At 38.0% G+C, this 13728-nt stretch overlaps 1 protein-coding gene across 2 annotated transcripts in view; it reads left to right on the top strand.

Annotated features, from left to right (window-relative positions):
• The window catches only part of LOC128688315 (serine/arginine repetitive matrix protein 1), a gene marked incomplete at its 5' end in the record, with an annotated part of 58274 nt that overhangs the window by 18190 nt on the left and 26356 nt on the right, over window positions 1-13728 (top strand). For both annotated transcript variants that reach the window (XM_053776084.2, XM_053776085.2), the window contains 1 exon segment: window positions 9243-9543. In XM_053776084.2, the coding sequence (XP_053632059.1) occupies window positions 9243-9543 (301 nt within the window).

Here is a 13728-nt window from a genome sequence, read left to right on the forward strand (position 1 = left end):
TGTCACTACCACAGCGAAAGTTAACTCTTAATGCCCTTGAGCCTTTAATTTATTGCCTTACAGCATTGGGCATCCAGCATTCCACACTCTCGAGTCATATACTGTCTATCTGTTGGATATTTACAGTCACCAATGACAGTTTTACTTGCAAGAGAAATTTAAGCTTAGCAACTCTGTAAATTGCCTCAGTTGTCTGAGTAATGTGATTTTACAAGGACATACTTTCATGACAGTAATTGCATGTTCTAGTTGCTGATATGAATGCTACATAGGGAAGCATTTACCTCAAGACACTTGAGTTCAGGTAGAAAGGTGGGAAGGATTTCTAACAGGTTAAACAATTTTGCTTAGGCAAAATTATTAAACTCTTTATAATTTTGTCCTCTTCCCTTTTCCCTGCACTCAGTAACTGGGAAAAAATGCCTCTTCTCTATAGCCTCTGTATCAGCATCTCAGAGATTTGAGGTTATTGGTAAAGGAAGAGAACATCCTAATAAAATTGTGCTGCTTGGGCTTTTAGGATAAGTTATTTAATCTTTAAGCTTGAACATCTCTCATGAGCCTGATCAGCTGGGCTGTGGTCCATAAGTTGGATTGTCCGGCCAGCAGTAACAGCCATGCTGATCTGGCCCTAATCCACAAGGAGGCCTAGTCAGGGAGTGGGCTGTTGGTTTGTCGACCCCTGGAACACACTCCAGGTAGATGGGTAAGTTATTATCGACAACTAATGACATCAGTGAGATAGCAGATGTGACCGAAGCATGAAAATCTGACTAAATTTTGGAGATATTGATTGTCTTATAAGGCTATATACATTAATAAATCATGGTCATTAACCCTTTGACTGTCAAGACCCCTGCTCACAAACTTGCTCTCAGTGTTGAAGAATTTAAAAAAAAATGATTTTTTCTTATGAAATGATAGAGAATCTTTTCCCGATGGTAATGACACCAAAAGTATGAAATTTGATTGATTTCGCCCACTTTGAGCCCTATTTTTGGCCAATTCCATTGTTCCAGTCAACCAAACTCATAGCTATTTCTTTAGAACTCCATTTGTTCTATCGACTGAGTACAAGAAACTGCCCACTTACCGATTTCAACTACCCAATAAAGTGGTCAGAAATTGGCAGTTTGGCCAATTTCATGCAAATTAAAAAAGATGCCAGTTTCAAAATAGGGTCCAGAATGAACAATGCAGACATTCCTGGCTCTAAAATAACATTTTCTCTGTTCATCAGTCATGTCTCCAGGCCCCTCTTATATAACTCTTGCTTTCTATTTTGAATTTTTATTCACACAAAAAATAGAGGATTTACTGTTATGCAGACTACTGCATTATTGTAATAATTGTATAAATAAAGTCAACCCATTCGTGACAGCATATTAAAATGGCTAGTTGGACACTTATTGGACAATGATGTCATTTGTTTGCTCTTGAACATCAGCAAAAATCGAACATTTCCGCTATTTTGAGCCCAATTTCAAGGTCCTTTTCATTGTGAAACCAATCAATATCATCTCTATTTCTGTAATATGTCTTCCATTATATCAAATGAGACCAAGAAAACAAGAATACAACCATAACTATATGAAAATACACCTCAAAATCGGCATTTTAATCCAAAAATACGGTTAGATTTTTTCTCATACACTGCGTGTTGCAGGATTTTTTTTATACTGTGCACACTGACCACACACACCCATTCTCTCACATGTGGGCCTACAAGCGTTCTCCTGCTTGATTTGAAGCTGCTAGAATTTTGGAGTATAAATACATCAAAAACACTGGCTCGTAAGACGTATGTACGAGCCAGAAACAGTCAAAGGGTTAACCCTTAAAGTGCTGATGGCGAGAATTTGTGTCACAGGACGAGGTCCATGTGCCTGTTGTCTTCAAATCTGGCACAAGAGGAGCTTCATGAGTGGAATACACAACAAAGAATGAGTGTGCACAATGTGTACTATTGAAAAAATCCCAACTTACCAAGTGCATTGTGGGAACCACATGTCATCTTTGTTTACCTTGAAATACCAGTGAGCATTGTAAAACACTACAGTGAGTGATGCCATGTTTCAAAGACTTCCTCACAATGCAACAATTCTAAAAACATGACAGGCACCTTTAAAATGCGTATATCTAATAAAACATTACAAACAATAAATATAAATGGAACATTATACAGTAGGGTCCAGCTTATATGGCAGGTTAGGTTCCAGGCTACTGCTAGAAAGCGGACATCGCTGGGGAGCAGAATGCTATTTTTTTCCGCTTATAAATGCATATAAATGACAGATAACAAGTTTACACTAACATATATTAAGTTAGCAATAGAACTAGGCATTAAAAAATGACAAAAAGTAAAATATACACACACAGTACACTCATTACTTACCTCAAAATATTTGTAGTGTTAATGTAGGGTGAGAGGTGAGCAGTATTTATTGTAAGAAGTCCATACCTATACCACACCATACCATATACCATACCATACCTACCACACTTGACTTTTTTTTTTTTTTTTCCTCAACAAGTCGGCCATCTCCCACCGAGGCAGGGTGACCCAAAAAAGAAAGAAAATCCCCAAAAAGAAAATTCTTTCATCATCATTCAACACTTTCACCACACTCACACATTATCACTGCTTTTGCAGAGATGCTCAGAATACAACAGTTTAGAAGCATATACGTATAAAGATACACAACATATCCCTCCAAACTGGGATATTGGCAGTTTGGAGGGATATGTTGTGTATCTTTATACGTATATGCTTCTAAACTGTTGTATTCTGAGCACCTCTACAAAAGCAGTGATAATGTGTGACTGTGGTGAAAGTGTTGAATGATGATGAAAGAATTTTCTTTTTGGGGATTTTCTTTCTTTTTTGGGTCACCCTGCCTCGGTGGGAGATGGCCGACTTGTTAAAAAAAAAAAAAAAAAAAAAAAAGTCAAGTGTGGTAGGTATGGTAGCCCTCCTGGCCAACTCACTCACACGTAATATACTATGACATTTAAAGCTCCCTAGAGGGATAAAATGCATATACAGTACACTCATTACTTACCTTAAAATATTTATAATCTTAATGTAGATGAGAGTGAGTAAACAATATAAAAATGAATAAACAAGAGTGAGAGAAAGAGAGAATGAAAGAGAGAATGAGAGAAAGAGAGAATGAGAGAGAGAGAATGAGAGAGAGAGAGAGAGATGGTAATGCTGGTGCAGTAGTAAGGATGAATGGGAGGGTGTTGGCACCTGGGGAAGAAGTTGATATCCTTGGGGTGAAATTTGACTCCAAACTGACCATGAAGAGCCATGTTGTAAATCTTGCAAACAAGGCAGCCAGGAAGCTTACAGCATTTCGCCGTATCTCTCATCTGCTTGACAGTAGGGATTGCAAGATTCTGTATGAGGCACAAGTACGCTCACACCTTGAGTATGCTCCACTTTCTTGGTTTGCCTGCCCCCCTCTCATCTGTGACTGCTTGACAGAGTAGAGAACAGAGCAAGACGTCTTGTCTCTTGCCTGGACCAATCCTGGATAGATCTGTCATTTCAGCAGAGCCTTCAACACAGGAGGGATGTGGGTGGCCTTACTGTTATGTACAAGGCCAATATTGTCAAAGTACCACACTTGGATCCACTTCGAGGACAGCGTGAAACAAGCTTTTATGCCACAAGGCGGGCAGAAAGCAGCAACTTCACTCTGGCTGTACCCTTCTCCAGAACATCACTCCATCTGAGATCATGTATACCCAGGATGACTCGAGTATGGAACACATTCGTACAGCATAATGATGTCAACGAGATAGTCAGTTGATCAAATGAAAATGCTGGCCCACAGATGGCTCCAACTTCATCCTGTTCCCCACTTGTATGTCTCATAACAATGAAAATGCTTTCAAATGAGCTGATATAGGTAGGTAACAGCTCTTAGCTTGCCAATAAAGTTAGGAATCCTTAACCTGTAAATAGCTTGTCAATAAAGCTAGGGATCCTTAACCTTGTCAAACCCTGTGTATACAAAAAAAAATGAAAGAGAGAATGAATGAGAGAGAGAGAATGAGAGAGGACAGAGCCACAGAGTATGTAAACAAACAGACAAACACATCTTGTTTTGGTTGATACACATTCATTCCCATGTCTGTGAAGTTTATATCATAATACAAACATCTTACATTGTGTACAAGTTGTCTCCACATTGGTAAAGTAGAATAAATAAAGAGCAACACTCCCATTCTCATGTAACGCTCTGAGTGAAGGCATACAAAAGGAATCATTTTTTTCCAGTTACTCCCAGTAATACTATTGTGTATGCATTTTCTTTGGTGTTGAACTAGAGAAAACGTCGTTCTTTCCGAAACTCCGTGATGATTGGAAAAACATCTCATATATATGTTAATTTACTCTACTGTGGGTGGATTTATCATGTTTATATGTTACGTAGCATGTTTATTATATAATTTTGAAAAAACTATCATAGCTGGATTAGTGAAAATGTTTATATTACGTAATATAAGACATTTAACCCCTTCAGGGTCCAAGGCCCAAATCTGAAGTGGTGCCCCAGTGTCCAAGAATTTAAAAAAAAAAATTTGTTGTTTTTTCTTATGAAATGGTAGAGAATCTTTTTGTGAAGGTAATAAAACAAAAAGTACGAAATTTGATGGAAAATTGACAAAATTATGCTCTCGCGAATTTTTATGTGTCAGCGATTTTGCCGACTTTGACTCCCATTTTAGGCCAATTATATTATTCCAGTCAACCAAATTCTTAGCTATTTCACTAGTATTACTTCTATTCTATCGATTGAGCACAAGAAATCGCCAAGTCAACTGTTTCAACTACAAATTAAAGTGATCGGAAATTGTTAATTTGGCCAATTTAACACAAAGTTCAAAATATTCCAATTTCAAAATAGGGTCCAGAATAAACAATGTAGGTATTCCTGGAACTAAACTAACATTTCCTCTGTTCATTAGTTACGTTTTGAGGCTTTACAAATAAATTCCATTTTGATTTTTTATTCACATAATGAATTTTTATTCACACCAAAAAATAGAAGATTTACTGTTATGGAATACTGTAATAATTGTATAAATATCATCACCATATTTGTGAATGCATATTAGACCCACCAGCTGGCGTGTATTAGATGTGTGAAGTCGTTTGTTTACTCTTGAATATCGGCAAAAATTTAACATTTCTGCTACTTTGAGCTCAGTTTCAAGCCATTTCCAGTGCTAAAACCAATCAAAATCATCTCTATTTCTGTAATATGTCTTCCATTCTATCAAATGAGACCAAGAAATCGCATATACAACTATAAAAAACATACGAAAAAATACTGCAAAGTCGCTGTTTTAATCGAAAAATCATGATTTCAGTTTTTTTCTCTCATTATACACAGTGTGCTGCAGGATCTGTTTTATGTGGTGCACACATACCACATAGATGTATTCTCTCATATCTAGGCCCAAATGTACCACTCACAGTTTATCAGAGTGAGCTGAGCTCATGACGTAGATCTACGATTTGGACCCTGAACGTAAAGCTGTAGATCTACGGGACGGACCCTGAAAGGGTTAATGCACCTCAGTGATTATTGTTGTATTTTATTATTATTATTGTTGCATTTATAATCATTTTTATTATGGCATCTTTGAGACTAATAAGACATTCTTAGTGATTTTAATGTGTACCTGCATGCCAGCACAGTGTGTAAGTTTATTTCATGTTTTAAATATACTCTGACAATTATACACAAGTATAATTATCAGAATACAGTGGAACTTCAGTTTTCGTTTGCCCTGGTTTTTGTCGAATTCAGTTTTCAACGCCTTTTTTCGTCAAAATTTTGTCCCAGTTTTCGTTCACCACCTCGGTTTTCATCCACCTTACCAAATTCCCCTTCCACACAATAACCTCTCCTCCCTATCCCGTCCTCTCCGCCTTCCATATGCCAACAAGAGTCTTCAATAAAGGTAAAAGTTATGTTAAATGTACATTTATCCATTTCATTAGTCATTTATATTTATTTCTCATTGTTTTTTGTATGTAAAACTATAGTTATTCTCTATAAAATGCATTTTTTGTTAATACTTTTTGGTGTCTGGAATGGATTAATTGGATTTACATTATTTGTTATGGGAAATATTGCTTCAGTTTTCATCGAATTCGGTTTTCCTCAGACTTTCTGGAATGAATTAAAGACAAAAACTGAGGTTCCACTGTATGTATAAAACATGAAATAACTTTAAAACACTTGAAATTTTGGAAAGTTTCCAAACATAATGGAGTCATTTTCATGGAGATTGTAAACAAACCGGGTAGGGCGCAGTGACCGTATTAGAAAGTCAGGTGGGGGGAGGCATATAGAGAGTTTTGGTCATAATTTGAAATGTCCATATTAGCGGAATGCTGTAAAGCAGGGCCCTACTGTATATTTTTAGTGAGTGAATACATTATTTTACTTGTAATTAATTCAAAATAACTACAGTGTCCATAAAGATGCAGTTCTATTCAATGTTGGTGAAAACAAAGCAAAAAAAAAAAAAATACATAAATTGAAGAAAAGTTTGAAAAATCACTGTTTACATTATGCAGAGAGCAGCAGGACCCAATGTTGCCATACCAACCACTAAAAATGCCAGCTTTGCAGTTGAGGGATTAAATATTACTTGTATTTCAGTGCTGTTTGTTTTATTACCACCATAAAAATTAATTCCTTCAATTTTGGAAGAAAAACACTTCATTTTTTATTATAATAATTTGGAAGAAAAATAAATTTTTTGTTTAAATTTAGTGGATCATATGGTAGGTTTTATTTTTAGCACCATAGTACTTCAAGGGTTAAAGCTTAAGTTTGGCTCTAATTAAAGTAAACTACTTACATTCACAAGAAAATACCTGATCAGTTGGGCCGTGGTTTGTACATCGGACTGTGTGTAGCCAGCAGTAACAGCCTGGTTGATCAGGTCCTGATCCACTGTGAGGCCTGGTCATGGACCGGACTGTGAGGGTGTCTGCCCCCGGAACACCCTCCAGGCATTCATAAAGTATTTTAGTGTGTGTAGCCACATACACCCATTAATCTTGTTTTAGAAAAGATTCTGTGGCTGGTTCGGAATTCAAATTTTAAGCCATGAGTTGCAGATTTTGATGGGTTGGTGTCCCAGCTTAGGAGATTTTTAATTTATATGTGATTCTGATGGCATTAATATAAAATTAATTAGAGATTATGATGTGTGGAGTTACTAGGAGTATTTATCTGAGGATAATGTAGGAAAAGAAAATGATTAGGAGGGTATTGAAATCTGGGGTTGTCTTAGGAAAGGTTGGAGGGAGGAGGCAAATGAGGTTTTGAGTGCTAGGGACTTGAGCATCCAACTGACTTGTGTGAGCATGTTACATAGGAATGAGTGGAGGCAAATGGTTTTTTTGTTATGACTTGTTGGAGTGTGAACAAGGTAACATTTATGAAGGGATTTAAGGAAACTAGTTAGCCTGACTTGAGTCCCTGAGGTGGTGGGGATGTTGGGGCTTGGAGAGTGATTTGAGCTGGAATGTCAGTGAGCTTGTTTGTGGGGTCACCCTGCCTTGGAGTATTAATAAAAAAAAAAAGATAACATCACAGAAAAATCATGTAGGATCTTTTATATTCAGCGAGCATTTACTCAAAATAATTTCATGCTTTTTATTTATAATTTTTTAGCTGTGAGTGCAAATGTACAGCATTCACATGCCTCACCTGCATTATGCACTTAACTGTATTGTTTGAAATTTGGTAGTCGAAAATTGTGTATATAGGCCTAAATTAATATTATAAGAACTTATACAAAGGGTGAAAGTGTACCTGTAAACCTGTAATGTTGGAACAAGGAGTGGACAACTTTCTACACACATATATATATCCAGACACTCTTCAAGGGATTACCTTGATGCTGGTGAAGGGCTCTTCATCTAAAGATTTGGAGATATCCTCCCCTTCCTTGGATCAAACCTAATTACATTCCACTTCTCCCATTCTTTATGGGCTGTATGACACTTATGGATTTAGCACTGGCCCTTGAGTAATAGCTTGCATAAGTCTTAGAGTTTATAACTTAGAGCTGTAAGGCTTGGAAAACTGACTTCAGTGTTTCAGAGAGTACAAGGCTGATGTTACAGGCCTTGTGAAATATGTAATGAATGAGCTTTGTAGTGGAATTGGAAAAAAAAATTGTTGTTAAAAAGGTATCTCTTTGGGACAGATCATTGTAGATGTCCAGGTAAATTAGGGGGAATGTATCTTTTTTGCAGTAGATAATTAACAAAAGATAGTGTAAAGTTGACTGAGTATGCTTGAATAAAACTTAATGTCTTGTGAGATTCTCTTGTTATACTCTGCTCATAAAATCCAAATGTTTGCTTATCTGGACTGTCATATGCTTAAAAATAACAGTGAAGGAACTTACTGGAAGATTGGCTTTTGTAATGGCCAAAGTGATGATGGAGGTAGTTCTGCTACAAGAGGAAGTGGATATGCCAACAAGGCTGAGCTCCACTTACAGTGATGGGTGGAAAAGGAGCACTCACCTTGCACACTTGTTGCTGGCACACAGTAAACAGAGCCGTGCCACAGCTTCTTGGCTCAGGTGCCACCCTTGGGAGGCCATGCAGAAAGTGGTGTGGCCCACAAATTCTGCCCAAGGGATTGGCTGTCTAGCCAAGCACACTTGCTGAGCACACTAACTTGGCTGGCATTAAATACTTTGTGCTCTATATACTCAGTGATTTGGTTTGGTGAGTATGGAGGAAACAAAGAGGTGATTTAACCATTTTCTCTTTGAAGTAATTTGTTTTGTTAAATTTGTGAGTGCCATTTTAGATTACTATTCTTTGGAAAATATCCTTGAAGCCATGTTAGAAAGTCTGCAATAGAGGTTTCAAAATGTTTTTGCTTTTTTTGGTCAGTCCATTTCTTCTAATCTTTTCTTTTAACTTATTCTAAAAACAAAAATAATTATTTTGCTTATTGTAGCTTTTTTTTTTTTTAATAATTTTTAAATTACTTCCTTTATGTAGACTTGTGTGTTGTAATGAAATGAATTCATAAATTTAGCTATATATACCTTGCTGCAATTCATATATGTATAGGTTTTAATTGATGTAATTTTTGTCTTAAAAATATTAGTCACATATTTATAGCTAAAAATCTAGCCCCACTTTTGAGTTACTTAATCAGAAATGTTACTTCCCACAGAGACGTAGTGCAGAACGTACAACATCCCGACGTGGACCGCGAAGTCCACCACCCAGGCCAGTCCCTTTACCTGGTGGCAATGGAGTTGCTAATAATAGTGGCGGTGGCAGAAAACATTTTATGCATGGCGGCAGACGAAAAGGTCGTAACCGTCGCAGACGGGCAAGGGGTGGAGGTGGTGGTGGTGGTGGAGGACCACCAATGTCTGGAGGCAACAAACAGCCCATTGCCTCCATGAGGATGAGAATGGATGACTATAGACCACCACGTGCTGAAAGGCTATTGCGGGATCCTAAAGATGGTAGGATGTCTGCTTATTTTTCTGTATTATACTAAGCACGAGAAAATATGATTAATTTTGGATTGTTAACAGCATTGTTTATTATTAATGTTTTAGTGGTGATTGTCTTTGTTCATATTCTCAGATCAGATCTTGTTCTCTTTGCATGTGATATACATTTGATAGGTTCTGAGAGTTAAGCTTTCACAGCCTTACTTTAAGGCCACATATTCGTGTTGGCTGCCTGATCAGCCAAGCTGTTGCTGCCCATAGCACATAGTCCTACATAGCCATCACAACCTAGCATATCTTTCAGGAAATTTTCCTGTTTCTCTTGAAGACTTCCAACCTTGTTCTGGCAATATTTCTTGTACAGCATACTTCCTTAGAAAGAACCTTTGCACAGCATAATTTTAAATGACAAAAATATTCTTAGGGTCAGTTTTCATTGAATAACCACTTTTCACTCATACATCAACCTTTTGTGGCAGGCGAGACAGGAGACCACGCTGATTCCAACATGGTCTCCAATCAGTCTTACCTAATTGTTAATTACAAAGTGGGCAGCAGGACAGTAGCAGATATCTACTGACTGATAGCGCTAACATCACACATCATGAAAATCTTTGAAAAGGTTCTGAGACATCAAGTTACTGAGTTATGGAAGAACATGACCTACATAAGATCATGCCTGTCACTATGACAAAATTATGTAGATCTTGGAAGAAAAGCAAAATGTTGATGTAATCTACACAGATTTTACAAAGACAGTTGACCCTTTGTGAAAACCACATCCTGTATTGGGCCCTTGCTCAAACAAAATGGAACTTACACTGATGATAGCAAAGAAATGAGTGAAATACTGAAGTCTCAGTATGACTGTGTTCAGTAAGCTGTTAACTAAATTAAATATTGACAGTCTGAATGATTTCTGCATGAACTTTATCAACATCTCCAAAATTTTGAACACAACTCCAGCCCCACTTGGCTTTGAAAAAACCACTGAGAGCATGCCCATGCACTCTGCCCCAGGCTCAGGCTCTAGGAACTCCATGTTCTTCAAGAAGTGCAGGAAGCCCCTATGATGTGCCATAATATTCCATGGAGTGCTCCTTGTTTCCTATGTTCTTATATGGGGGTCCTCCCAGAGGCATCACTAGGGTTGGTGTCACCCGGGGCAGAATTTTTGGTGTCACCCCCATGAAATCCAAGGGCTGGGGGATAGGGGTAGTAAACTCCAGTTACATCACTGCTGCATGCCCAATGACTAATATTTAGCAATGAGAACATTTAAAGGCCATGAACTGAACCTTATTAATGATAAAATAAATAATCGTAGTAATATGAGAAAATATAAACTCAAATACAACTTTGAGCACAGGCAACATATCCTATATTTATTCATCTTCAACAGTGAAAAAAAAAAAAACTTGAAAAATAAAGATAAACTCTAGTTCCGATTTAACCTTGAGTACAGGTAACATCTCAAAGAATCTGTTATTTCATATCCTTCCCTCTAATCCTGCAAAATCATCTATCACATCATCAAAATCAATGATTTTCCCTATATAGGCCTATTTGTACTCTGTAATCCCATAATAGGCTATATAGAAATGAAGCATTTTTCTCTTAGGTCCTGCATCATGGTTTTGGTCATTAGTGTTACCCTCTTTAGAGGCTCTATGATGTCACCCTTCAAATGGTGTCACTTGGGGCACCCCTTCCCTGGGTCATCCCACAGTTAAAAAAAACAGATGTCGCCCCCACCCCACAAAGGTGACAGCAAAGCAGTAGCAAACAATTATAGATTCGATTGAGTACAAGAAACTGCCCATTTACTAATTTCAACTACCCAATAGTGATCAGAAATTGGTAATTTGGCCAATTTTGCACAATTAAAAAATTGCCAGTTTAAAAATAGGGTTCAGAATAAAGAATGTAGACATTCCTGGCACTAAAAAGCATTTCCTCTGTTCCTTAGTCATGTCTCCAGGCCCCTTTTATATTACACGTGTTTTCCATTTTGAATTTTTATTCACACAGAAATAGAAGATTTATTGTTATACAGACTACTGCATTATTGTAATAATTGTATAAATAATGTCAGTGCATTCCTAAATGTGTATTAGACTGGCCAGTTGGATGCATATTGGATAAGTGATGCTACTTGTGTACTCTGGAGTATTGGCAAAAATTGAACATTTCTGCTGCTTTGAGCTCAATTTCAAGCTACTTTTAGCCTTGAAACTAATCAAAATCATCTCTATTTCTGTAATATATCGTCCATTCTATCAAATGAGATGAAGAAACCAAGAATATATACATAAAAACCATACGAAAATACAACTCAAAGTCTCTGTTTTAAACCAAAAACTCAGTCGTAGTTTTTTCCTGATGCACTGCATGCTGCAGGATTTTTAATATGGTGCACACTTGCCACATAGACCCATTCTCTCATATCTAGGCCCAAATTTACTGCTCACAGCTTATCTGAGTGAATTGAGTTCATGGCGTAGTGCTACAGGACTGACACTGACTTCAAAGCCGTTATATAAGAGAACCAACGCTGAAGGGGTTAAAGCACCTGAATTGCTTTCTCTAGGACTCTGAAGAGAGAAGAGACCTGCTAACATATCCTGGAGACCTAGTCTCTAATCTACATACTGCTATGATAATTTACTGGAGTGCAAGATCTGGGAAAAATTGTGGGATAAACCCAGTGAAGAGCAGGGGGGACCATGAGTACAATTAGAGAACAGTGTTTCAACAAATAACAGAAAAACCACAATACCGTGACTGGAACGATACACAAATAACCCGCACATAGAAGAGAGGAGCTTACGACGACGTTTCGGTCCTACTTGGAACATTTACAAAGTCACACTAACGAGAAGGAGAGCAGGATAGGTATATATAGACAGGAGGTGGTGGTAGTAGTAGTGGTGGTGGTAGTGGAGGTGGAAGGAAGTAGTTGTGGGGAGGTAGTTAGAGTAGGAGGGGCCAGTCAAATACTAAGAAAGAGGAGCTGGTGCCCACAGAGGATAAGAGCAAGAACACCGAGGGGGGGGGAAAAGATAAATAAGTACATGTAAATAAAGAAGGAACAAATACACAGGGCAGAAAAAAGACAACCCAAAGGAGAAAAAGGAATAAGGAAAGGGGAAGAGGGAGAAGAAGAAAAAAGGAGGAATCAGGTTAGGTCACGAGTGTTCTGAAGTTTGGAGCATTTTACAATGTAGTGAGAGAGGAAGGCATCTACAGAGACGAAGCCGGGACTAAGATTCATACAAGGAAAGTTGTGTATTAGGGAGGATTCAACCAGACGGCGACTGTTAAAGTTGGAAGTAGGGAAGACAGTTTTAGCAGAAGACCAGTCAGTAGGATGGCTGTGATCTCTGACGTGACAGAAAAGAGCATTGTTAGTGTCGGCAAGCCTAACACTATTTTTGTGCTCCCCAAGTCTGTCAGACAGAGATTGACCAGTTTCTCCAAAGTATTGAAGAGGACAGGAGGAACAAGAAATAGAGTAGACAGCAGGAGCATCTGTAGAGGGAGGAGAGGTACGAACGAGATTAGTGCGAAGAGTGTTAGTCTGGCGGAAAGTAAGTTTGATGTCTAAGGAACGGAGAGAGTTGTTGAGATTAGAAAGACCGGAAATGTAGGGAAGGCAGAGGACAGAAGAGTTCCCAGGAGTAGAGAGTTTGGGAGAGAAGAAATTATATTTAGCATGTGAGAAGGCAGAGTCTATGAAATGGGAAAGGTAGCCAAGATGGGAAAATGAATTATGAAGAGTGGAAGTTTCTGATTGAAGGAACTGAGGATCACATATGTGGAGAGCATGGAGAAAGAGGGAGATAAGAACACTTTTCTTGACAGAGGAAGCATGATAAGAAAAGTAGTGAATGTACATGCCACTGTACATAGGCTTGCGGTAAACGGAAAAGGCAAAACCTGTATCTGAGCGGTGGACATGAACATCAAGAAAAGCCATCACAGCCATCCTATTGACTGGTCTTCTGCTAAAACTGTTTTCCCTACTTCCAACTTTAACAGTTGCCGTCTGGTTAAATCCTCCCTAATGCACAACTTTCCTTGTATGAATCTTAGTCTTGGCTTCGTGTCTGTAGATGCCTTCCTCTCCCACTACATTGTAAAATGCTCCAAACTTCAGAATACTCATGACCTAATCTTATTCCTCCTTTTTTC

Source organism: Cherax quadricarinatus, chromosome 19 (assembly GCF_038502225.1).
Source record: "Cherax quadricarinatus isolate ZL_2023a chromosome 19, ASM3850222v1, whole genome shotgun sequence".
In the NCBI taxonomy this organism is placed as follows: domain Eukaryota; kingdom Metazoa; phylum Arthropoda; class Malacostraca; order Decapoda; family Parastacidae; genus Cherax; species Cherax quadricarinatus.